This window comes from Azolla caroliniana, unplaced genomic scaffold (genome assembly GCF_043228905.1).
Source record: "Azolla caroliniana isolate FFs.n. ecotype wild unplaced genomic scaffold, voAzoCaro1.0.p SCAF_1, whole genome shotgun sequence".
Taxonomy (NCBI): Eukaryota; Viridiplantae; Streptophyta; class Polypodiopsida; order Salviniales; family Salviniaceae; genus Azolla; species Azolla caroliniana.
The window spans coordinates 8,464,819-8,492,399 of record NW_028230436.1 but is presented as its reverse complement, the minus strand read 5'-3'; the positions used below and the strand labels follow the sequence as shown (position 1 = coordinate 8,492,399).

Here is a 27,581-nt window from a genome sequence, read left to right as displayed (position 1 = left end):
TTCGAGAATCTAAGATTAAATGGTTGGAAACTATCAAGGATGCCACTTATGAAAAAGAGACAACTTTCAATATGTTCTACTTGTTTTATATATGACATCATCAGTTTGATCAGATACTTATATAGCTTTTGTATCTTACAAAAAGAAATGAGATGAAATCTATGTATAGTTTTCAAGTAATATATATATACTAAGGTGCATCTTTCTTTAAAAATAAAATAAAAAGACAACTTTCAAAATTCACTTCCTTACCTTTTCATTACAAGAGTGCAATGTTAAAAGAAGACAATAATGGTACAAAACCTTAATATATTAATTGAAGGTAAATTTCTAATGGTTTTAATAGTATATCATAGGGTCATCGCATATGGCAAACATGGAGTGACCGAAGAACCTAAAATGCAACTGAAGATTAGCTAATCTAAATGGAGAAGGGAGACAAACATCTTTGTTAGAATGCTATGAGAGACCAATGGTTGGGGAGGTTCTTGCTACAATAACATTATATTGATTGCATCGAGGGTATGATCTTAGGCAATATTTGATGGTATGGAACATTGATGGTGTTTCGGATCTTTCTCAATGCCTTTGATCGGGGGTAGTTGGGTGATTGTCATAGCATTTAACCTCCAAGTGTAAAGGGTAGTATGCCAAGATCTTATGTAGGCGAAGTTGGATGGAGACCCAAACAAGCATGAAAGGTCCCCATTTGGTTTCACACCTCAAGGCTGAGGCTTTGAATTTGAACTTAAACTCATGCTCAAAATAACCTTTTCAAAAACATTGCAATTACCTCGGTTTCCTCTTAATCAACCAAGTTTAACTATGATAAAGGTTAATCGACTTAGCTTAATCATGAATAAAGATAATCAATCTAGCTTAATCAAGTAACAAGGTAGCCTTGTTACAAAGTGCCTAAGCATGTTGTTGTAACTTGTGCATATAAAAATGGTTAACTTTGGATGGCATGAAATTCCTCATGATTCAAATGTGCCATGGAAGCTTTCTGAGCTTTACTTCCATGACCAACTATGCTCTTTTGAAAACAAAGCCATTAACTCAATAACCTCTTCATCAACCAAGTTGACCTAGACACTACTACCGTGCTTTCGAGAGGATCAGCTGCAGCAAATCGGATCAGATTGTCTATCCATGACAGAGCGAGTGTTACTCGTAGTTCAGGGGCAAGATATTTTATGTTGCTTACTTTCCTTTTGGCCAATCTGCGCTTTATTATTATTAAAAATAATTGGTTTAGTTTAAGGATAATTAACCTAAACAAATTATAATTAAGCTTTTTTCCACTAGAACTCAAGAGGTCTTTAGGAGAAAATGTTTACATCCGAAATTTTATTCATTGGTATAATATGAAGCATGTGTAAGGAATGTGCTTGTAAAGGTTAGTTAAGGTGCCCTTTAATGTTGAATTGAAAAGAACAAAGCTTGTTACAAGTGCCTACGCATGTTGATGTACGTGTGCAAATGGTCAACTTTGGATCCCATGAAATCCCTCGCAATATTTTGGCTATGCGTGCACATGTTCTAAGTTTTACTACAATTTTATCACAAAAAAAATATCATTTCCCTAACAAAAGTAACACCCCATACTATGAAAATAACCTAACAGTCCACGTGCTGAATTGAAGTGGACCATTCCACTCTAAGCATATTCATTTCCCTGTAGTTACAAAAAATGGAATCGGTCAAACAGGTACTAAATCTCCAATAGGGGCATGTCAACCTTGCCAAGACACTCACACCACCAAGTTTGAAGGACAATACTTTGAAATATTGTGGAGGCTAGGCTAGATAGAGACGTGAACAATCACATTTGGTTTCACACCTCGAGGGGGCTTAAAATCTAGCAACCCAATGTGATCTTTATTAAAGATAATCAAGTTATCTTAATCATGATTTAAGGATAATCAACCTCTTCTAATTGTAATAACTAAGGTTGTTTTTTTTTCCCCATGAGGGCTCTATGTTTGTAGATCCCATGTTTTTACTCTTTAGCATAGCACCAAGTGACGTATGTGTGGGGAAATGAGCCTGTGAAGGTTATATAGCTAAGGTGGCCTTTAATACGTGGCATTGAAAACAAGTTCATAATCATGGTGTTGCAAGAAATTCAACATCGAATCACATCGAAATTCAAAGCATGATAACTCTAACACAATCCATCCTATCAGAGCCGAATTCAAAATGCAATTGTCCCCTTGGAAAGTAAAAAGGCCCTCATACCATGATAATAATAGTGTGGACTTCCATGGGTCTCTACCTAAAGACGTGGACAAATTCCATTCAAAGCCCATTCAAATATGTAGTTGTCTCTTGTAACCCACCATTATTCACTTATAAAAAGCTTAGGAGAATATGCTAAGCTTCTTACATTGGTCTTATATTTCATTCCTTTCCCCTCTCCAAAAACCTGATTCCCTAGTACTTTACTTTAGATTTCATCTTTATTGTGTGATGGAAATGAGGGCTACTACACATACCTCAATCACATCAATGGTGGTGGTGGTGTTCATGGTAGTTCTAATGGCCATGTCTCCGGCAGCCTCGGCAGCCCGAAAAGAGGTTGTGCTCAAATACTACACCCAACAACAACAAGGGGTGAACGAGTTTGGGACGGTTTCGGCTTCGGTTCCCCCGGTCAATGGCACGAGGGCCGGAGTCGGCCTCGAATTGGTCTATGGCTACACTGTGACCGAGACCGGGGACCCTAGCTCCCAGGTACTAGGATATGTCCGAGGCACCTCGGTCGTGGCCTCCAACACTCTCGCGGCCACGGTCTACGTTGTCAACACCGTCGTACATTACGCGGACCCGAAGGAAGGGGGACTCAATGGCACCTTCACCACACAAGGCGAGGCCGAATTCGGTACCGACAAGCCCTTCGAGCTAGCCGTGACGGGGGGCACCGGAGACTTCCGTCGGGTTGTTGGCTATACCAAGGGCAACACCTTCAACTTCATACCAGCCACCTCCAACTCCACTGCTAAGATCACCAACTTCTATGAAACCCACCTTTGGTGGCTCTAAAATAAAAGTGTCCCCATGTCTGAGAATCAAGCCGATATAAATTTGTGCTTGTTTCCCCATGTCAGAGATTCAAGACAACATAAATTTGTGCTTGTTTCACCCCAGCGACAAATATATATATATACATATGACATTCACATTTCGTTTTGTTTCTTTATTTTCGAGGATTCATCCCAAATATATATATTTCCTTGGAGGTGAATCCTTGTACATAGACATAAATTTGTGTTATTGTTGTCTTCCTACTTGCTGGAAGATTTTCTTTTTTCTTTTATTTTTGGATTATAGAACTTGGTATTGTTTTGTACAAAACCATAAATTAATTTCCCATTCCAATGGTGAAAATTTTCTGCTTCATTGTATATACTACTAAGTTTTTGTGTTCCATAATCAAGGGAGTCATTCTTTCTACTAAGCTTGTGATGATGTAATAGAAAGCAATGATGCACCACACTTAATGGCATCCAAGAACATTACAAAAATATTGCTAGAAATATATCTTCAATTGATTTCTTGGTATTTGTTGATAGAAATGATACCACAATCAAATGTGTCCGGCGAGCAGACATTAGAATAGGATTTGATTACCTTTGGGAGCTTCTCGAATTAATATTAGCTAAGGCACTGTTGTTTTATGTTGGGCAATAGTCATGTACCTCTCACTTTAATTCTTGTAGGACAAACGAGGAACTCTATCCCACCAATTTGCCTCTTTTTTGTTAAATGTGAGAAAGGCAAAGGACTAGGATGTATGGCTTCTTGTTCAATTTAAGCTTCAATGTTTGATTAATTAGTTAGGCCATGTCACATCTATGAATCTAAGCACCATATTCACATATTTCATAAATCTTTTTGATGATTCTATGTTGTGCAGATCATGGTTATAGGATAGATTGCCTAACATTTTTTCATAAGCACTACGATATCCAGACATACTTAAAAATATTAAAAATGTGATATGCATATATACATTTGCTTTATCATTGAGCAAGATGACCAATTTACTAGGGTACAAGTTGGTATTTCACATGCCAAATTGGGTGGCTTGTGCACAAGCATGGATATTTTAAGATATGGGACAAATGGGTGTACAATAGATAGGAGATGGGTGTCAAGAAATGTTTGCAATAGATATGAGATGGGTGATAAGAAATGTGCAAACAGTGAAGCCATGGTCCTATTGTTTGTTCATGCATGATTGAAAAGGAGATTACCTTCACAACTAATAAAGCCTAGAGAAAGGGATTATACTATGTTTATCACAAAGTTTGGTCTCACGAGATGCCCCCTACTTATACATTTGAACCTTTTTTATTAGCTTATATTGACTATCAAGATCCAAATTTCACGCAATGAGGCTTGTATTATAGTGCATAACATTAATGTGAATCAGTTTGAAAATTAGTTTCCATAGCAGAAATGGTTGGCACAAGCTATAGGTCTATTATTTGGGTTTACTTGTGGGGCCAAACCAACTCCATACGATGAGTTTTTTTTTGTTTATATATGCATCAATCACTTCACGATTTGTTCACTTTATGGATGTGTTCTTCTAAGAAATTTTCTGGATTTTTCCATTGGAAGTAAAAGTTTTTGCCAAATCTATGTTAATGTATTATTATACTAGCCAAATCTTCAAAGCATGGAAATGTGCGCAACATATCATATTTTTCCAATTTTCTAGCAACTCACATTCAGAGGTTCTATTCTTGAAAGCGAAAATTAATTGAAATTTCCTTGAGTATTAGGGGTTAATATTGACTACACATATGCTTGTGGTCCCAAAGTGGTGCATTTTCCCGAGAAAAACGAACAATGCTATCACAATCCTCTCCATCCCTCTCTGTATTGTCTTATCCTTCTCGTGAGGTATTGGTATTATTAGTCTGAGGATGAGGTTGTGGGTTCAAATCATCATTATTCGTGTCTAACTACATGCCACATCAATGTATCTAACTAATGTCCTCCTCATCACCACGTAAATTTAGTAATCTAAATGTGTCCTTCTCGTTATTCAACCGTTCCATCACGAGTGGGATCAGTAGGCACATTATTGAGTCCTACAAGACTCCATCGTGTTGACACAACCATCTCAAGTACAGCTTCATTGGTAAAACAACAAAAAAAGATCATTCGCCCTTGTCCCAAGTTGAATCCGAACCATCTCAAGTATAGCTTCACTAGTAAAACAAAACAAAAAAAAGCATTCACTCTTGTCCCTCCTTCTCCATAAGTTCGTTCCACACCTTGTGTTTAACCCAGGCTTCGTGAACACTTTCTTCACATCAAGCGATTTAATTGTAGCCCACATGTTCCTCTCTAAATTCTAATCACAATGTTATATGGCACATTGTGGGACAAAGGGCCCCCTGGGCCATCAGTCTGAAAGTGGCCGGGCGGACAAAAAGGAGGGAGCCACAGTGTGAAACCTGCCATATCCATCGATGCGTTGGACGCCTCTCTCCGTGAAGAGCTTCTCAACCATCTCTGACGAAGCTCGGGTTTTTCTCAACATTATCTGTAAGAGGAATTGGGACTCTTCATTAGAATCATGTTTGCATAAATCAGGACTTCCCATAACTCCTGGCCTTGTGAATGACGTGTTAAAATCTATTTCTGAGCCAAAATTAGCTCTGAGGTTGTTTCTATGGGCTGGAAAACAACCAAACTATGTTCACTCATCAGACTCCATACAGATTATCTCAGTGATTTGGGGCCACGCTAAGCATTTTGATGCCTTTCTTCAAATCTCGGATCAATATGAAAAGTTAGGGCTAGGGCTAGGGTTAAATTTCCATATGACAAGCAAGAAATTTACTGTTCTAATCATGGGATATGGCCATGCGGGAATGATCAAAGAGGCTCTTGATGTGCTTAAGCATATGAGTTTATACGGATTTACACCAGATTTGATACATTATAACTGTGTCTTGGACGCATTAACAAAGGCAGATCAGATAGAAGAATCTCAATCTTTGTATCGTAAGATTTTGGAGATTGGATTAAGACCCAATGTCGTCACACATACGATCATGATATCTGGCCTAGGAAAAGCTGGAAAACTTGATCTTGCTTATGAGTATTTCCTCAGAATGGATGTAGGAAATGATGGTTTGAATGGGCCAGATTTACAAGCTTGTACTTCATTGATGAGCTCTTTGTGCAAAGCTGGAAAATCAAATCGAGCTTTTGAAGTGTTTAAGAAAATGAGTGACATGGGTTCAAATCCAGATTTGCCACTTTATAATCTTTTAATTCAAACACTTTGCCAACAAGGGTTATTTTCCGAGGCAAGCAAGGCTTTTTCTAGTATGGTTTATTCAGGCCATGAACCAAGCTCGTTGACAATTGCTATGGTCATAACTGCTTACTATAAAGGAAAAGAATATGCCGACCATGCTGCCAGAATGTTGATGTTTGTTCAGACTATGGAAAAGGCAGGGTTGGCAGATGCACCCATCTATTCTGCAGTTGTATACTCTCTTTGTAAGTCTGGAGAAACAAGCAAGATCGAGGATTTCATGGCTCGGATGAAAGAGAGAGGATTTGTTTGTTGTCTTAGCACCTATAATACACTCATAACAAGTCTATGCCGGGAAAACATGTTACAAGAGGCTCAAATTGTGATCAAAGCGATGAAGAATCTCAATGTTTCTCCTGATGTAGTGACTTACACCACATTAATAAAGGGATTTTGCATGGTTAGGAGGGTTGATGATGCAATGGAAGTTCTTAATGGCATGGCTAAGAGCGGTTGCCAACCAGATACGATCTGCTATAACACACTTTTGGATGGTCTATGTAACCTTGGTTCCATTTCATCTGCCAATGCGTTGATGGAGAGAATGAGTGAATGTGGTTGTCCTCCTAACATGATCACCTATAACATTTATGCAAAGGGCTTGTGCAATAAAGGTAAGCCTTATGAGGCCTGTAAGGTTTTGGAACGAGTTAAAAGTTTGGGTTATTCCCCAAACAATCGCACTGTCATAGTGGTTCTCACTGGTCTCTGTGATAAACTAGATTTTGAAATGGCATGGAAGGTGTTCAAAGATGTGACTGATCAAGGTGGGTCTCATGATGCTATATCTTATGCCCTCATGATAGTCCGGTTTAGCAAAGCAAACCGAGTAAATGAGTCGAAGGGGCTATTTAATGAGATGATTGAAAAGGGATTCACACCAAGTCTTTTTGTTTACAACAACTTGATAAGTTGCTATTGCAGAAACCAATGCTTGGATAAGGCTTCAGATTTGTACTTTCACATGGTGAAGTGTGGTTGTACACCGAATTTTTACACGCGAAAGGTGCTTAATGCAGCCTTCCTAGCTGTGAAACCTTTGGGTCCCTTGGGGTGATAGTTTAAAAGAAGTGCAGTTAATCTGTTGGGCTGTAAGAACGAGCCCTAGTAAGACCGTTTCCCCAAGGACTGTAGGAATGAAATGCTCAGTGTAGGGAAAATAGTTTCCAGCTTCTTTGCTATACTTAAAAAGTTAAAGACTGAGCACCGGAGTCCTTAAACTGAGATGTTCCATAGAAGGGTCTTATAATGCAATAAAATGCCTTTCTATTTGGCCTATGTGTGCCTCTACGGTTTTCATTATTTCTCCCAAATGCTCGTTGTTAACCTCCAAAAGAAAGAAAAAGTGGATGAATTGAGTTTATAATTGCTTTCTTTTGGGGATTGACTGAGGTCATTTGGGGAAAAAGAAACGGGAAAATTGAGGGGTTTTGGGAGGATTTTAAAGTGTTTAAGCGAGACTCATCTTGTTGGAGTTCTCAAGCCAAAATCTAATTGTTTTGTGGGGCATATATCAAGCTCTCACATTCTTTCTTCTTAATTTTTACATAAGATCGTGTAGCTTGCCAAGGGGATCCCATAAAAAATGTTTATACATTTCTTTCCATCAAGACACTTTCATCTATGTGCCCCCTACTTGAGGATAAAAAGAATCTCATGGAAACCATATTAGTCACTTGCGTCAAGCACTCTCAAGACAAAGTGTGTATATGACGACCCAGCTTTTTATGGATCCGTGAAATCTAGCCTGGACCTTTATTAAAGGATTTGTTTTTCAGGCTGTCAAACTAAAACTTAATGAAAATTTTACCAAATTACCCCTAACTATGCATGGAATTCTCAAAATGCCCATAATATTTTTTTAAACGCGCCTTCTCTATCATTTTTCTAAAATTTCTAAAGAGAATGTTGAGAGTTTTGAAGAATGAGGTATTGTGGGAATTTTAAAGAAATTAAGGTTGTTATGGTACATAGCTTGAGTTTAGATCTAGAAATTTGCAACAAGAGATTGTGTCATCGTTCTTATCTGAGTCGGCGCCCTCTCAATGTCCTCATAGATGGTATCTATCGAGAGATTCTTCTAACCTTAGTGGCATGGGTAAGCCTTCGCTGACATTTTCCCTCTCTCTATATATATACATATATATCAAATTTGACTTTTATCTCCCCGACATTTTCCTGCATCATGGCAACACATCATTGTGGTGCCTTGTTCCCTTGCGTGCAGGGTAATGCTCTTAGTTTTTGCTATTATGAAAAATTGTCACTCTCAACATAAACAAATGTTGGACAAAAGCATGGAAAACCTTTTGAAAACTGGCCATAAAGACATATTCTGTGGATAATCTTTTGAAATTTTGCCAAAAAGACATAAGAGTATCGAATAAAGATGTGATAGAGAATAATGATGATAATTCATAATAGTGATAAAAAAATGTGGATAACTATAATGTCATTTTACTAGACCATTTTTCATGTAAGCTTCGCATTTCTATAAATGAGCAATACAAAGTAAAGTGCAATTTAGTTCTCGGAATGATTCACCTTCTATAAGAATACGTGCACGCAAATTCCTTCCATTGGAACATTTGTATGTATGGGAAAATCTGAAGGAAAGTTCATATACAAACATTTGTAGTGTTTGGGACTCTAGAAACATGACAACTGTTAGCTTTGCCATTGAAACTTTTACGACAAAATTCAAAACAATTTTGTATCAATGGATGTTTTTGGTATAGCATAGATATTATCCACCATCAATTTGCCACACATTCTGGCAACAAACATCACAAATACTTTACCAATGCAAGTCGCACATTTTTCATTCTTTTTTCAACACATATCGTCTTACCTAATTGCTAAATAAATTGCTGAAAAACTCAATTGAAATTTCTGAGGATTTCAGAAGAACGACTTTTTCTTATCATTATATTTGTACATATAGAGATAATTTTTTATACAGAAGTAGCCAACCCACAAGGAAGACTCAAAGAGTTAAGAACCTACAATTTTGTACAGGGGGATGGTAAATAAGACCAGCCTATATGCCAATCTTTGCATACAAGCTTTTATATGTACAATCCCTAAAATATTGTGCTCTTTCTGATCTCCGTTAAATGAACATAATCCACTCAATAACATGCTCTTTGACAGTCACATAGATTAGAAAACTCACAACTAAGAATACTCGAAGGATACATCTTCAAAAATGATATAATTTGATGTCCATACAACCATCTTTAAAAGCATATAGATCATAAAAAGACTACACCTTTGTTGCGTGAATGGCCTCGAGGCTCACCAAGGGTTGAGTATGGTGATTATTAGCGTTATTATTATTATTATTATTATTGCGCCTTCGGGATAAGACTCCTTGGTGTACTACCTCAGGTACCAATGGCACATGAGTATCATCATGGTGCATCTGAGAGAGGTGTCGTGGTAGGGCCAAATTGCCCCGGGTAGCATCTCTTCGGGTAGAGGAGGATTCAGCAGTCGAAATTGCATCGCCTTGCCCATCTTGCAATGCATCTGAAGGTGATCCTAGCTCGTGTCGGCCACTTCCAGCTTCACGGGCTCTCCTGGGGTTGTTAGATTGCTCAGGTGTGAAATGATCTGACAGCATTCTTTTTCCAGATTGGGTACATATATTTGGGACCATTTGGTCATGAGGAGATTGATAATGAGATGCACTATCTGAACTATTTCTTCCATCTCTATCATGTGAATCTCCTCCATTGTCCATATCCATATTTTCAACAACCTGAGTTTCTCTACCTTGTACATCAATGTTGTCTCCTCGACCTTCTACTTGTTCTTCTTGTTCTTCATCATCTTCTCCTATCATACCAACTTCCATAGCAGCCTTCTCAGCTGCCTCTTCTTGCCACATAACCCGAAGTGCTTGCTCAAGACGTTGTCTAGCAGCAACTTCTTCCACTATTGGTCTTGGATAGTTTGTGCCGAGCTCGACACCAGCTGCACGAAGCACATTTGGAGGTGCATCCCAAGGATGATGTATCCATTCCGAAGGCAGGCGAGAAAGTTCAGGCAACCAACGCCGTACGTATTCACCATAAGGATCATATTTGTACCCTTCTGTCTGAAAGAAGCAAGGCAATGAAAGTTAAAAACCCAAATATTGTAGTTTTCATCACACTTGTATTCGCAATAGATATATGACTAGAAGAGGTTTACCGAGCCTAGGGATGACAGGTGACCTATGTGATGTGAACATCACTAAAGATTGAGGACCCAAAACTCTATTTATCATTCAACAGGACTCAATACCCACTTTCTGGTTACCTAAGTGGTATGAACACTATAGCCAATAGTCAGTCTCATTATTCGATGTAGGGCCTAGAAAAGCCAGAATTGCTCCATTTCATGCAACGGTCATACAATAGTCTAATTATAGCTGTAAGGGCCTTGAACATGCAGGGTTACGATAGCACTGGCAAAGGAAATGGTATATATGCCAATTGCTAGGTGGCGAGCCAACACCTCAGCAAGTTCATGGCTACCTGAGGATTATCGATGCGATCAAGTTCGTGACCATCAGGCAAGCTCCCCGATATGTATTGCCATCCCAAGACATCACATTCGAGATCAGCATCGAGAAGTGTGTCCCAGAAGTATTTCATACCCCATCGCCACGGTAACTGTAGAAATTTTACAAAGAAGCTTGATACAATCACACGAACACGATTATGAAGCCATCCAGTAGCCCAGAGTTCTCTCATTCCAGCATCCACTAAAGGATACCCTGTCCGACCTTGTCTCCATATCTTAAAATACCCTTCATCCACACGCCAGGGGAAGTTCTTCAAGTTTGAGAGCAAAGACCGTTCATGCGTGAAAGGGAAGTTGAAGCTAAGATACCTCGAGTATTCTCGAAACCCAATAGACCTCAAGAATAGATTCACACTTTCTTCGCCTTCTAAGTTCCCTTCTTTCACCCATAACACTTGTTTCATGCTCGCACAACGGAAGACTTTCCGAATACTTAACTCCCCATAATGAAGGTGGGGAGAAAGTAGTGAAGTTGTTGCACTATCGACTTTCTGTCGATTTTTGGCATACTCTATTAATGGCCCATTCATGAAGGCCACCAGTGCCTTATCTGCATTCGCCCACCCTGGTGCCCATGCTCTTGCTAGCAAAGCATTGCTTCCTTTATCAGACTCATCCTCAAGCTCAAGGTCCTCAACTGATAAGTTAAACACGGGACCTAGAAACATTTGAGAGATATTGTGAAATTTAAAATTGGGTGTTTCATACCACTGGTTAACAAAAGAAATTCGAATGTATACCTGGATACTTAGCGATCTTTTTGGGAGGTAAAAGGGGAGAATCTGGTTGTGTTGGCATGTCCATACATTTTGACCAAAACTCAGAAAAGGTGGTGTATGGGAGACCGCAGTTATCATTAATCTCCCAAGGTTCATAAAGAAGGTCTGCATTAAATGTACTCACACTAATTCCAGCTTGAATAAGGCCTTGCTTCACTCTATGATCACGCACGAGGGAGACAGGATCTGGGGAAACGAAAAGATAAAAGATATTCAAAACCTGTTTTCACTGGAAGATTTCACGTGATATATCTCTAAACTAACCTAGGCTAGTTCACTGACATAATACAGTATTAAATTTCATAAATCTCACACATTACATCAATATTACAATCCAGTCAAAACCCTTTGTTCTTATACTCAAAGAGATTGCTGAACTACGGAAGGAACAAGTCGGCCTATATCAAATGTCAGACTCAAACATATACAAGGCAATTACAACATATATATAAATATATATGAGTTCTCTAACAGCATGGAAAGGGGATCCCAATGGAACTAGTTCAAGCCTAGTGAGGCTAGATGTCCAAAATTATCTGGTATAAGTAACAAAATCACACTACCACCAGAGAGGCATCAAGACATAAGATCAAGCCTAATGAGTGGAAATTTGAGGATATATGTACTGAAACCCTCGCATGGAAAAAAATAAGTCACAAAAACACAATCAGCTTCAATAAGCTGCAAAACTACCACCTTGTCATCAACTGGAATCATCACCTCGAAATGTAAATAGCAAAATTATCAGCAACTTCATAAATAAGCAATGAGAACATATCCGCTGGCATGAGCAGTGATCGAACACCACCATGAGAGTAGCCTCAGTGGTTGACATTTCACATGAACCAGAGCCCAAATGACACGTACTTCAGGATATCAAAGCAAAGTCTTGGGGAAAAAAATTTACATGTAAAGAAAATAAGAAATTTCATCACGATTATACCATAGAAACTTAAGCATATCTCAGGCCAAATTTTACATGAAAAGTAGCCCTTAATGACCAAATAATTGAGGAGGTCTAACCCTCCCTTCGAGAAAGTCTACATAAAAACAATGCCCTAATGGCCGTGTTGAAGATCAAACTATAGACATCAAATCATATCTTGGATTTATAAATAAAAGGTTAACATGACGCCCTAATAAGAAAGATTAAAGCATAGACTTCTAACGATCTCTTGATGGCAAATATTGCATGAAAAGAAAACCAACATATTTTAACGATCTAACCATTTCTGGAAAAGGAGGGGTATTTACATAAGAATAAATACCTAAACAACCATAAATGTGAGGATAGTCAAGTACCTCCTAAAACGCAAGAAAAAGGGGGTCAAAGATCTCATTCATTCTCACAAATTTTACATGAAACTGAAGCCCCAGATGAACATACATATCAAAAAGCCTCCGGAAAACACATGAAGAAAGGAACCTTACAAATCATAAATGTGGTTATAGAAAATTTGGGAAGAATTGATGTTGTAGAAATTTGGAGGACAGAGGGTATTTTGATCAATGCGATGAAAATGAGGTACCAGGCTAGCAAGATAAAAACTTCTCTTTATGCCAAATTTCTCATTAACACAAAAACTCTGATGACCAAGATTTTACCCTAAATATCTAGATCATCTCTTCAGTTTGGGTTCGGAGTTTACATAGGTGTTTTGTTAGGGAGGGAATCTTACATCGGGAAAAAAACAGAGACACCTCAAATTATTATATATCAAAACAAAAAACATACACACGAAAAGGGAAGTTGTATTATAGGAGAAACAGTCTCATAGAGCCTACCATAGAGGTGGTTATAGAAGACTCTGGAAGCACCAGTTTCCTGGGCGATCTGAAGGAGGGTGGAGAGGGCATCTTTGGATCGACGCAAAACGAGTGGAGCTCCAAGGCTGGCCAAAGACTGTTGGAGATGGGTAAGGCTCTGTTTCATCCACCATCTTGAGACGCGACCAGGCAGGAACTGGCCTTCCTCTTCAGGGGTCCAAATGAAGAGTGGAATCACAAGCCCTGACCTTGTCGCTGCCACTAACGCCGGATTGTCCTCTAACCGCAGATCTCTCCGGAACCACACCACTGTGCAGCATGAGGCCATTGTTGCAACGCTTGTCTGTGTGTTTTGCTTCATTTCATTACCATTACATTAAAGAAGAGATATGAATATGTGTGCGTAAATGGATTACGATATGGTTTAGATTTTATGTGTGTCGATGCAGGTTTAGATGGATGGATATACAAATTTTGATGTAGAAATAGATAGATATGAATATAGAGAGAGGTATGTGTATGGGGGGAATTGTATGAAAGGGGAATAGAGATGGAAGAAGAGATCAAAAACCCTAATTTGATGTTGGCAAAAAAGGGGAGAGGAGGAGGAATGAAAGTGAAAGAAAGAAATTAAACCCTATCTCTCTCTCTCTCACACACACACGCTTTCTTCTCCCTCTCTCTATCTCTGCACTGAAACCCTTATCTCTCTGTCTCCCCCTTCCTCGTCTCCCTTTCCTTCTCTCTCTGTCTCTCTCCTTTCATTCCTGCAGAAAAAAGAGCAGCAGAGAGAAGCAAATGGGTGGAAAGAATACTCTCTGAGAGAGACGAGACAGAGAGAGAGACAGAGACAGAGAGAGAGAGAGAGAGAGAAAGGACGGAGTATTTTTTGGAGAGTACCATTATATCCCTGCATTTCATGGTAATTACCATTATAGCCCCTACTTTTTGTTCTCAGCTTTATCCTCCTTTAGTACTTACCATCTCTCTATATGTACATATATACATATACATATACATACAGTATATACATAGATGTATGTATGTATATATGTATATATGTATATTCTGTATATTCTGTATATTCTGTATATTCTGTATTTGCATAACACTTGTTTTATTATCCCATTAACACATATAATTGAAAATGCCAATTCATTGTTGTTGTTCCTTCTCTCGCAAAGATTGAATGAGAGATAACCCCCGATTCACGTAACCAATCAATCACGCTCGCTCTAACAATTCACTTGAGAAATAAAGACCCTTAGCATACCGAATATCAGTCATCGATGATACTTGCGTGCCTCTATCAATCGCATTCTTAAGCTACATCATCTCAACGAGAATCGTTGTTGCGTTCATGATCATATTCTGAAGTTACGTCTCAGGAGGGAGTCGGTTTTGGCTCGCCTCTTTACTAATACTAAAATTTATACATTGTTAATCTGGAGAAGACTAGGCCTATCAAGACTTTGGATAAAGTTACTAATAATTGCTTTCATTTTTTAAGGGGTGTAATAATATTAGTGAATTCTTCTTGTCTTTCCTTCCTTGTGTTCAAGACAATAATGGAGCCAACAACAAAGCCCTCACCTGATTTACCAGAACCTCTTTTGGATGAAAAGCACTTTTGCCCCTTTATGCGAAAAGTGCAGTCTCCACATTCTGGAAAGTCAATTGGCTGGCATGAAAAAGGTTTACTAACCTATTGGTTAGTTCTCGTGGATCTAGATATTCACATTCATGAGAGCTTCTCTTTTGGCTTCTTTATGTTGTTTCTAGCACCCAAGGGATATTGCGACCTCAATCCCCGTAAACTTCTCCATTCTATGAGCGCCTAATATGTCCTTGCCATCTCATAACGAAGCACTCTAGGCCCTCTTTGTCGTTTCAAACCATACAGAACCTTCTTCCATGCAACACCATGTCTAACCCACTTGTGTTGTTTCATATGGCTAATTTTGCATGTGAACCAAAGCTTTCATATGATTGTCAAGTTTAGCAAATTCCACCACCTTGTTCTAGTGTTACTAAACAATTGTCACAACTAACCCGTATATTTTAGTGTTGAACCAACTTGTGTACACACATCACATGCGCATTGCCATTGATTAATGAGCCCCATCTCTTGTTTTCAAAACCCAAATTTGTTGTTGCTAGATCAACACCACCTAGCAATCATGAACCCCATATTAGTTTGAATCTTCACCCAGTTGTGTGTTGTTGTACGAACAACATAAGGTTACCTTACTAGCATATGCAACCCAACCTTAATCATTGCAAACAAAATGTCACGTAAGATCGTCCTATTGTATCATTTTATGATGAATCTTATTATTTTATCCACATAACATTGCATAAGAGATATATATTATTGACTTTTTATCCAATGATCCAACACATAATCTTGCACATATGCAATTATGTTGCATATTATCACATTTAAAGCTCCTAAATGACCCCTGCACATTGATAATATCATAATTTTGCTAGCCTTAGCCCATTACACATAATATAATTACGTCATCATGCATCAAAGACCGTCATCCTTACTTATATATCTCATATTTTCATCACCCAATCAACTATTGCCATAGTAGCACCATCATGCAGTGTCCCTTCGATGCTTGTGAATGCAACTTGGTGCAAACAACTAGATACACCACATTACGAGGGATCTTCTTACCACAACCATATATCTAAAAAGTCATAACATCACAATTACCATAGCCTTTTGGAACTAACAATAATTTAAAACTATTTAACAAAGAGAAGCTGCCAAGTATTTTTTCAAAGTGGTTGCTAATCCTTCACAATCAATCAAAATAAAATATATGTTTTCCTTGTTTGAAAGTAAAAACCTTGTCCACCTTTTTCTTTTGCAAGTAGTGATAGTTTTTCCTTTTTACTGAGACATATGATTCTAATGTATAAAGATCCCATCAAATGCGTAACATGTAGGTTGTGACATGTGTTTCACGAATTGTTCCATCTACGAATTGTTCCATGTGATCCGTTAAAAGTTGTTCCAAGAAAAGAAGGGACAAGTAAATCCTTACCGAGACATAATGATTCTAATGTATAAAGATCCCATCGAATGCATAACATGTAGGTTGTGACATGTGTTTCACGAATTGTTCATCTGATCGGTCGAAAGTTGTTCTAAGAAAAGAAGAGACCAAGTACATAAATCCCTTGCCATGGCACAATTGTTTGAGAAGGAACCCTATCATGCTCAATTAATGTTGATTGGTGTAGTTACCTTTTGTGTACATTAGTAGTAATAATTTTGCTTGTTAATATTCAAGCTTGTTCACATTTCATAGGAACTCAATAGTGTGGATGCAAATATGTATCAAAAAGAAATCTTTGATTAGGGAGCTATATGTACAAGAAGATAGAATCCTAATTATATCCGAAGCATTAGTGATCATATTGACAATTTTGGCAATATAATTTGTTCTTCTAAACAATAGTGTCAATCTTGTTAAGAAAAAATGATAATGTGGCATTGTTGCGTTAATATTTTGAAACTCACCATCATGTTACAGGCTATATGCTCTACGTATGAGCTCAAATTCAGTCATCTACAACCGAAGAATTCATCACACAGTTCCTGATTGAAGCATCTCTGTGATTTCATTAAAGATCCGCCACACAAGTTTGACATTAGGAATTCATGCCGGCGTCCGAGAAAGCACAGGAATCATCCCATTTCAAATCAAAGGAATCAATTCAAGAAGACTGCAAAGATAAGAAATCATACTTATCCCAAGGCGATTGACAAAATACACAGAAGACAAAAACCTCCATATGTATATGTATGTATTTCCTGAGTCATGAAAACCTAAATCAACTCCTGCTAGGGTTTGTAGCCAATGGCTTCCTTCTGGGTAGGGGGGGGTGGGGGCCACCCGACATGTGAATCTCTTTTTAAAAGTGATCATATATATGTATAATGTATGTATATAGAGATATTGCAGAGATCTACAGTTGTAGTGAGGCCCGGGATAAGTAAAGCCTGTATGTCCCACATACATATGTCAGGCTTTACTTATTCAATGGAGGGATGATATGATCTACACTATTATTTAAAGGAGGCGGCGGGGGCTACTACTTGAGAGTAAGTAGTCCACATCCATCCATTACTCTCTCTTTTTTCACAAGAGAATTTGATGACCCAACCTGTTCATTTGGCCATGATGTATCATGGAGATCCTTCTGCATACATTGCTCCCCCCCCCCCCCCCCCCCCCCCCCAAACTAAATAAAGATTAGCAATCATTTGATACGCCATGATGGTAGGCCACTTTCTCACTGGAATGTTGTCAATAATTGTTTTATCATTCATTCATTAAACTTCTCTCGCAATCCATAATTGTATATTATGATTTGAAATCCATTAAACTTCTGAATAATTTGTTGTTGTGAAATGCATTATGATATGAGGACCGATCCCCCCCCCCCCCTCCCCCCGCTCCTGCAAATTTTAAATCCCCCAAACAAAGTTCACGCCACTTTAATATTCATGATCTCTCCATGAAATCTTGTTACGATCTTTGTTGAGCTTCTTTTAATAATTAGGTCATTAAATCCTGATTGTGGCTTTTTACCTGCTGGTTCTACTAGTGGTGGTAATTATGCTTCTTCTTTTTTGTGTGTGTACATATACTCGAGATAAAATTTCTTTTCCGTTTGAGTGGATAGTCAGTCAACATTCTAGGGCTCCTTATTTTGCTGCAGAATATATAACCTAATCAAATAAATAAATCACGACGAGTCATACGATTGTTTTGAAGCGTATTTGTGGGGGGTTCCCATGGATATCTTTCATAGGGAAGGACAATTCTGAATTAACCTGAACTTAATCGATACAGTATATGTCTTCATTCGCATCATCAGAAACCCTCACTGTTCTCGATGATAATAAAGGATTCCCCATTATAATGGCACAATTTTTTCGGAGCTAATTGGATTATTGTAATGGCGGCTGCTGCTACAGCTAGCATCATCGACACACTAATCTTTGCTTATATTCGGGTAATTAATCTCCATGGAAGCCCTTCTTCCTTTCTATCCTTCTTTGGTAATATTATATTACTTACTTAATTTATTTTTTACGAAAAAGCAGTCGTAATCTAATCCAAGCGTAAGAAGAAACAGAATTATCGATTTGTTTTTGCTTTTCTCCAGTAACCAAAATCATTCAGAGTTCTCTTAACTATCAACAGTAATTAACTTTTTGTTGTTTTACTATTATTCGCGATCAAATAGATCCATTAAATCCTATACAAAAACTTACAAAATAGTTCCATGATTCCCTCATCTAATTCATATAAAATTTTATAATGCTCCCAACACTGACCAATTTTACCAGCATTTGATTCGATGGAAATCAATAAAGCTTCGTAATGGTAAATGAAACGGATCAACTGCTCACTTACTACTGTAACTATGTTCACTTCATATCGAAGTAAATAATGCTTAGAATTTAAGCGACAGGATTAACATCAAAAGAAACTAATTTCAAGCAACTTTCCCCTTACATTAACTAACTAGTTAATGGATAGCTATAAATGGCTTCTAATAACAACCGTCCTTTACGACTGCATGGCGAAATCCCCCACTTTTAAGGTTTCAACTTCCCTAAGACTAAACTATGGGGGTTGGTTTCATTTCATATTTTTGAACAAATAAGCTCCATAGTAAGCAAATAATTAGTAATGGCATGATTTATGTGATCCACAGGTGAAGATTTGGAGTCTGCAACAATTCAAATTTTAAAACCTATGTTATGACGTCTCTGGTGGTGGAGAAGGTACTGATTCATGCTGATCAAATCCTCTATTTTATGTTGATTAACTCTTGGAGAGCGACACAATTTGCTCTAATTATTATATCCGTGACCCGATAAACACTCTTTTAAGAAATGAAATTATGGCCATCTGGGTTATAGATCCACTAGCAATCCAGAATGGAAGAATATGAGTCCAATGAGCACTCTCCATCTGTGCATTGACCGCCTAGCAGGATCTTGATGCCATTCAATTCTGCTGCAAACATTGAGAGACTTCTTCTTTTTTCCTAATTAAAATTAGCTAATTAGCAGAGAATGTGGTGACTTACATCTAGTGCCATCGTACTTTAATCAATATTGAATCCCAAATTGTGATGATCCACGATCCAAACAAACACACACACACACACACAAAAAAACGATTTCAATGCATTTATTTGCGCATATGATATAAGTCAATGGCCAGTATTGTCGCCTTCCCTGCCAGCATGTGCATCTCCAAATTGAGTATATTTAATCCTCCCAACGACTTGATAGTGCAGAGTTTATCACGTGAAAACAATCTCGACCCCTTTTACCTACTGCATGTTCTGCCATTTAGGAGCGTTAATAATGTATACATGACCTCTCACATAATTTATGCCTTTGAAGCTGCTTTCTGGACCCATCGATTAAAGGTAGATAGGCTATATAGAACTGCATATATGCAGCTAAGAGAATTAATGACACAATTTTTAATCTTACATGTAGTGGCCTGCATGTTGCAATTATCCAAGAACTTGACTTTAGTCAAGATTAGACCTTTATGCATTAATACCCATTCACCTTCTGCTTATCTTATATGATGTTCAGATCTACTGGAATACAGATAGCCCAAGTGCCTAACCATTGGATTTAGCCTAGCCTTACAAACAACTGGTGCCAAGCATACAAATTCAGGGGCAGCGACTTCGAATTTTCGAAGTTTACTGTAATGTTGTATAACTGTAAAGTATCCATAATAATGCACATATTGTGTGGTTCATTAACTAGGTAATCGATCCATGCATGCTTGAGATTGCTAATCACTATTTTAGGATTCCGACAAATTAATTAATCTTAGACATTACATTGTTATTAGCATTTCCGAAATTAATTTAGAACAATAATGAACACCCCAACACATGAGTGAGTTCTGTCTCAATTTCTTGGCATCCAAGCATTAAAGAAAGGATGTTGACTGGCTTCAATTCCTTGGTCTCTCACTCCCACAACAGATTGACAAATCTGGTTGGGTCCAAATGACATGGATGACATGAGAAACTGTTGTTGAATGACTAAGCCTGGCTGCTCAGGGTTACCCACTTAAAAAAATAAAAATTGGAAAAGCGTTATGCTTTAAACTTGTTCTTGAGCCATCTGCAAGCAAGGCATTTTTACCTTCTTCTTTCTTTGTAATGGCAGACAAATCGTGAATCCCTCAATAAAGAAATCTTACACGACATATCTTATCATCGACAACCGGGGACAGATTCCATAATCTCTCAACTTGGGGCTTGTTTAAAAGGTCTGATTGTTAGTGGATGGAAAAATTGTTAATGATTCAACAAGGGCAAACTGGATGAAAAGCTCTTACTTACAGAGAGTAGTAAAATGTTTTGATGGCCTTTTTAGCATGACATGGGGAGTGAGAAAGCTCTAATAAACTCCTTGGGACAATAAATAATTATGTGTCTTTGTGTCCTTGTAGTAAAAATCCTGATTACTAAATTTTGCTCATTGCACAATCCACAATGTCTCGGACATGTAAACTCTCGAAATGAACCAGCTCATACTTGTTACATTAATAGTTTCTTTGGAAAATCCGCTGATGATTAGTTTTAATCATGCAAGAGATCAGCCATGAATAACAAGTGACACCACAATGGGTCTAATCGTATCATAAGCATATGATCCCATTTTATGCCATCAAAATATGTGATATCTAATAGATCTCATAGGACCGCAATTTACGCAATTGGATTACGTGACATTTAATTGCAAGTGAGACGCTTGAAGTCCAATTTTTCACCATAAAGTTTCATCGTTGATCCATTCTCTTCCTTATCTTAGAATATTATCCAGCCATACAATTGAACTATGTTTCATCTTTTGACATAATCAAGAACATCCTTTTGGTAATTTAGAAGAACACTGATCTTTTAGCAATCCATGTAGTCGTTAAGGCAACTGTGAAAGTCAACCAATGGCCACATGCAACCATCCACAACGATCAAGCTAATAATCAATGTTGTTTTCCCTACAATCTCCTTAAAAGGATTTATAGGCTGAGACTACTATACCCATTCAACTATTGATCATTCTGAAATGCTTAATGTACCATTCCTCGCATCAAATAATTGCTTCACTAAAACCTTTTGTCACTCCTATAGAAGGGTCGGACATACTCTTACTAAGATTGATTTCATGAAACTATAGTTAGTAATCACCTTAATTATCTACCATCAACATATTGTGGCATTCTGTACATAACTAATTTTAATAGGTTTGCTTGGTTTTCCCTAGATAACCTACAAATGTTCTCATGGACATTGTTCATTGATAATTGCCCTCGTGAAGTCTGAATTTTTTTCAATAACTCCACTAGATATTAATGAGGTTTGAGAGGAGGAAAACGTAGCAATATTCATCGATAATGGCAATATTTTAATATATAGTTGTTCGAGGAATAACTCCAAAAGGACCTAGTAATATTGAACAATAGTTATGTAGGCATTCATTGAAACTATGAGTTACTTGTCAATAATTGTAGTCAAACAATGAGAGTAACATTGCAAATGTCACTACACATGAAAAGAATCCATCCATTCGCCATAGTAAAGAGACCAAAATATCCAAGTATTCATATGAACTTAAGGAGCTAAACTTACCTTTAGTCAATTTTATCCAATATATTATAAAACACTAGTCAGATGAAGTACAATCAACTGAAATTCTATGGTCATATCCCACTCACAAATTATGCAAGTGTTGCAGCTATATGTACATTGAAATGGTAATCCAATAAAAATAGCAATAGGCTTCCTTGGAGAAAATTTACATATGGAAGTCAAATTTCAAATCACCTAAAAGAAGTGTGCATACAATTCATTGTAATGTACATCGTACAACACCACATCAATCATCATAGCAGAACTTCAAGAATCCGAAGTGAGGATACTAGAAGAGTACTGCAAACAAGAAAAGAACAAAAATAGGAACCAAAAAAGTTAGCATTGCATAAACCAATGTGTAAGCTTTGCTAATAACAACCCTAAAAACAGTTTACCCTTTTTAAATATGAAATAGTTTAGAATTAAAAACATTTGTGGGGGTGTTTGTGTGTGTGAAAAGTAGAAGAAAAAGAGTGATAATAGAATGCGGTTAAGAGTACAAATATTAAAAGGTAGACGAAATGAATAGTAGAGAGTAAAGAGTAAAAGAAGAGAAAAGGAGTGATAGAGCATCAAAGAGCAAAGGTAAAAAGAAAAGGGTGAGCATAAGAATCAGCAAAATTGGAAGACAAGCAAAGAGCAAATGATGTTTATAGTAAAACGAAACCTAATTAATTACATAATGTCTACCTTGACAGGGTAGGATGACATGGAATGAATAGCACATATTCCAAATGGGCTGCCATTACGGATCATGCGGATATAGCCTTGGTCTCCCCATGAGTCGCTCCATGAGTTCTTCACTATCCAATAGTTGACACCGTCTTCAGTCCCATAGCCAACCACGAGGACCCCGTGATTAATCGTGTATGGGTTACTTGAGCAAGAACCATTGTAAATGCCCTATAAAACCTCATCCATTCATTATCACACAAAGCCATTATACATTAAAAAAAATTACATGTTCTCCTATTAACCACTATTCTTGAGATCCAAAAGTTGCAAACATTGGGAAACCAATAAAATTTATTCATGAGCAAAATTAGCGAGAAGAATTAGATAAGGGATTATACCTCCGAATATAGCTGGAAATCCCATGCCGATGCCTCGATGGCCACACTAACGGGTTGCTTTGCAACAGCAGCCATTAAGGCTTCCTCACTGTATGACTCCACATCAACGTAGTCATCGATTGTGATTGTTTTATCCTCTCCTTGCTGTCAAACAAAGCCAGGATATTTATTCCAAGACAATTGTGAACATTATGCAAACCTATATCATTATTAAGTGGTAAGTTGGACAAGCATAAGTACTCTTTCCTTGTACATGTTTCTAAGTTTATCATATTTATTACGTTAAATTATCTTACGCGTAGAGTGTCATCCGAAAACAAATCGCACAGGCTTTCACTTGCAATTATAGCAATATGCAATAATATCATCATGAATCATGTGCAAACATCTTGAAGGTAAGAGCAACTTACAAGTTTGGTATTGCAAACTCCGGATTCGCCAGAGGAGCTCTCATAAGGATATGCCTCTTCTGTTGCTATGCCTCCATTATTTACAACCCATTCAAAAGCATCATCCATGAGGCCTCCATTGCAGCCCGAACTCATACCACCTAAATCACATGTCACGAGCTCCTGTTCTGAGACACTAACAAGGGTACCTGTGGCTATGGCATTGGCTCCTTCTATGGCACCAGTGGCAGAGAAAGCCCAACAACTCCCTGAATGAAAAGATATTTCCCACAAAAAGATTAACATAAAATCAATAGTCCATATATATAGCTTATTGTCAAAAGAACATCGAATCTATAGAGCATATATGGTTACAGCATCCATTATGAATCAGTGACTTGTCAAAATAACAATTCACAAAACATGAATGATCTTCAAGTCTATTGTGCATATTTAGTTTCTAATGAAAAGAACATCAAATCTATAGTACACTCATCAAACAATACAAAAGAACAACCGCCACCACAACATCTAATCTTTATACACATACACACTATAATCATCATAAAACAACCTACAAAGATCACAAAAACATCTCATTGGATATATCGCACGCGCACACATGGAAATTCCGTCAACATCATTAAACAAACTAAAAATACCAACAGGTCGATAGATTATAATTAGATTTACATATAGCCATCCAACCAACAGATTACAATTAGATCTAAGAACATAGTCAATATCATCAAAGAACCCAAAAATATTACAAACAAATACATCAATTAGATTTAGATCTACACATATAGCAACCAACCAATACAACTAGTTCTACACATATGGTCAACAATTGTGGAACAACTCAAAAATATCATAACGACAACCAACAAATTGGTTACAACTGGATGGATATACACACAATCACTATCAAACAAGCCAAGAATATCACAACCAACAAACAATCTATCAATAAAAAACTAGGTGTGTAGATAGATTGATTACAAATAGATCTACACATACGGTCAACATCATCGAACAACCCAAACCAGCCAACCAATCTACTACAGCCAAACTTATATGAATGTTCAACATCATCAAACAACCACCCTAAAAACACTGGTAATTGCCGACTGACCAATCAATTGCTGAGAGTTCACTTTCTACTCGTATGGTCAATATAATTGGACATACCACAAAAATCACAAAACCAAACAATCAATTGATTTCAATTAAATCATATTGTCAGCACCATTGAACAAAACAAAAACATCACCATAAAAACCATCCTATTTGCAAACAACCTAGAAACATCACAATAAACACAATTGTAACTAGATCTATGCATATGAACATCATCTAACAACCCAAAAGATCACAATAATTGACCTATCATATTTATGATGAAAAAATTAGCAAATAAACTAAAAAGATCACAATCATTAAGAAAAAGTTCATAACAATCAACCACAACCAGATTTTCAACCTAAAAAGTCTACAACAACCAACCAAACATTAAATTACAGCTAGATCTAGAATGAAAGAATTTTTTTTTATTCTTACCACACATTCCTTGGTCTTTGGGCAAAGTGACAGCGCCGAGTGCACGCCAATCAATAGACTCAGGGAGAGCTTCATTCGGTTTCACACTGGCAGCCAGTCGGGAAGTCTTGGTACTCCTGGGAACCGAAAGCTTAAGACCCAATCGTTTGCTGCTGATGAATTCTTCATGTGTGAGGTCAGCGAACCGGGTTAAGCCGAGACGGAAAGATGAACTGGCTTTCACATCGCGATTGTGTGCGTCTATGTACATTAGGTTCTTCTTGAAGATGTGGAATCTTCTGTGCTTTTCTGCCTTCTGCTGTGGTTCAGATCCATAGTGTTTTCCATGTCTAGCATTCCAGGCATCGAATAAACTTACGAGTCCGGTCTCCGAGTGTAGATCTGAGGCAGAGTAGGTGAGAAGGCTGTGGGCAGAGGTCAAGAGTAAAGCAAAGGAAAGGCCCAAGGCGAGAGTGAATAGGAACACCCATGAAGACGCCATAGCTTCTTAGTTTAAAGATTCTTCCTGTGTTTGATTTTCTGTGCTTGGATTCTAAGGAAAGAAACAAAATAAGAAGGATATAGGGGAGAAGCGAGAGAGACAGAGAGAATACGAGTCAACAAAAAAAAGCGTGCTTTATCTTTACATATTTCACGAGCTTGCCCCTGCGTTTGCGTTTGCATTTGCGTTATTTCCTGGAATACCCCTTGAGGCTTGCATGATTGGCCAAAAGTATGACCCATGCAATCGCTACTCAGCCTGCCTCGAAGGGGCCCTGCAACTCACGAGGGATATAAGAGGTGAAATCTATTGGGGGGCTTATCATCTCCGGAACTTATAGAAACCCCATGGAACACAACATACTCTTCGGGCTCATTTCTATCTTACATTTGCTACTCGTTCTGTTCCTTGAACGCTCGCGTTTGATCCCTTGAACTTTGTATGATGCTTGCTTAAGCATTTGTTCGTGGTTGATTTCCTTCGGGTGTTTGATTACTCTATGTAACCGAGTAAGAAATTGTGTTTCACCTTGATTATCCCGCACAAGAACATGCCAACATTGTTACTTTTGCAACCCATGATTTGTTGCTTTTGCATATGTCCAACTCCTCCCTCTAAATTAGGCCTAACCCCAACTTGGGATCATGGATGTTGGTTCTAAAAAACTATACATCCTCTCATTGTTGTTCCCAAAAGGAAAACTACTTGACTTTTGTGGAATAATGGCAATGCAAGGGCAACAAATAATGATTAAGGGTTGCATATACTATTCTAGAGTCTAATTAGTGTATATTACATGGACAATCGTCTCTAGGTGATGCCTAAAAGGTAATCAACATTCCATATCCAAGACTAGTAAAAGACACTTCCAAAAACCAACAACAAACTCACTAACAATGCTTTATGATATGGAAGTGTTGTCAAGGAATGAAATATGTTATCTTGGTGAAGACGTTGAATGTAATAAGGATGGAGTCATGGTTCTAGGATGATGGGAGGTTGATAGAAAGCCATGTGGAATATGACTAGGAACTTTTGCATTGCAACATGTGTCACATCGTTGTAAAAAGTCTTGACATTGCAAGTGAAACGTAGCAAGCAATACTCCCAAGCAATGAGGCCAAACGGGCGCAGTGAGAGGGAAATCATGATAAGACTTTACAACTTGAAGTTTCGGAGCATCATGAAGAACATAAAATATTTTATTGCAAACGGCCATACCACCATGAGTGTGAAAAGCATCAAAATTAAATGTTGAGGTGGTTCTCAAAGGAAAAGCTTGAAGGAAGGTTAGAAAGAATATCTTATGCCAAGGATCTAGGATAAGTGCAATTTGGATTGTTTCTAGTAGAGTGCCAAGAAGTTGCCATCAATTGGGATTCGTGACCCAAAATGGCTTGAATTGTTGATGAAATGTTAGTTCCACAATCTCGAGTTCTGAATAAGATGTATGGGAAAGAGCATACAAATTCCCTTCTATTGTGCTAGTAGTCTAACATTGAAGAATGAAATCAAAGTAAGATGACACTTGTGTGTGTAATCATAAAGATGATTGAGAACCAGTGTGAACTAAAAATACTCTCGTTGTCTACCGTTGGTTTCGATGATGTAGGTTGCCGACACAATAGTTACCAACCACCTTGACTACTAAGGTATCTTTCGGGAGTTATTACTTAACATACAATTAGTCATGCTACTTCAAGGACATGCACCTACTCAATAATGTAATATTGATCACAATATATGGTACTAGTACACACAATGTGAATCTCACGCACAAATCAGGCATACTAGCTCAATTGAAATACTCAATGATTGTGCATAACCATTACAAGAAGGGAGTTTGGTCTTGACTATGTCGAGACTTCATAATTTAAAACACAATATTTGTCGAAGATCGAGATA

General features: G+C 37.7%; 3 protein-coding genes and 1 long non-coding RNA gene across 4 annotated transcripts; 2 read left to right on the top strand and 2 right to left on the bottom strand.

Moving 5' to 3' along the window:
• Positions 1-5,419: 5,419 nt before the first annotated feature.
• On the top strand, positions 5,420-8,170 carry LOC147868827 (uncharacterized). Its single transcript, XM_087323787.1, has one exon. It carries the CDS (start codon positions 5,490-5,492, stop codon positions 7,401-7,403), a length of 1,914 nt encoding a protein of 637 aa, XP_087179913.1. The 5' UTR covers positions 5,420-5,489; the 3' UTR covers positions 7,404-8,170.
• A 1,336-nt stretch (positions 8,171-9,506) lies between these two features.
• On the bottom strand, positions 9,507-14,082 carry LOC147868826 (cryptochrome-1-like). The gene is made up of 4 exons (XM_087323747.1): positions 13,483-14,082; positions 11,659-11,883; positions 10,870-11,576; positions 9,507-10,448 (listed from the first exon to the last, which is right to left on the bottom strand). Exons 1-4 carry the CDS (start codon positions 13,823-13,825, stop codon positions 9,612-9,614), a joined length of 2,112 nt encoding a protein of 703 aa, XP_087179873.1. The 5' UTR covers positions 13,826-14,082; the 3' UTR covers positions 9,507-9,611.
• Positions 14,083-18,377: 4,295 nt separating this feature from the next.
• Positions 18,378-20,872, top strand: LOC147868825 (uncharacterized). Its single transcript, XR_015530150.1, has 3 exons — positions 18,378-18,504; positions 19,213-19,282; positions 20,705-20,872. It is a non-coding gene; the product is annotated as an uncharacterized LOC147868825 (long non-coding RNA).
• Positions 20,873-22,171: 1,299 nt separating this feature from the next.
• On the bottom strand, positions 22,172-25,741 carry LOC147868824 (cysteine proteinase COT44-like). Its single transcript, XM_087323797.1, has 5 exons — positions 25,196-25,741; positions 23,657-23,904; positions 23,247-23,390; positions 22,864-23,076; positions 22,172-22,470 (listed from the first exon to the last, which is right to left on the bottom strand). The coding sequence occupies exons 1-5, from the start codon at positions 25,674-25,676 to the stop codon at positions 22,438-22,440; spliced, it is 1,119 nt and encodes a 372-aa protein (XP_087179923.1). The 5' UTR covers positions 25,677-25,741; the 3' UTR covers positions 22,172-22,437.
• Between the last annotated feature and the right edge of the window lie 1,840 nt (positions 25,742-27,581).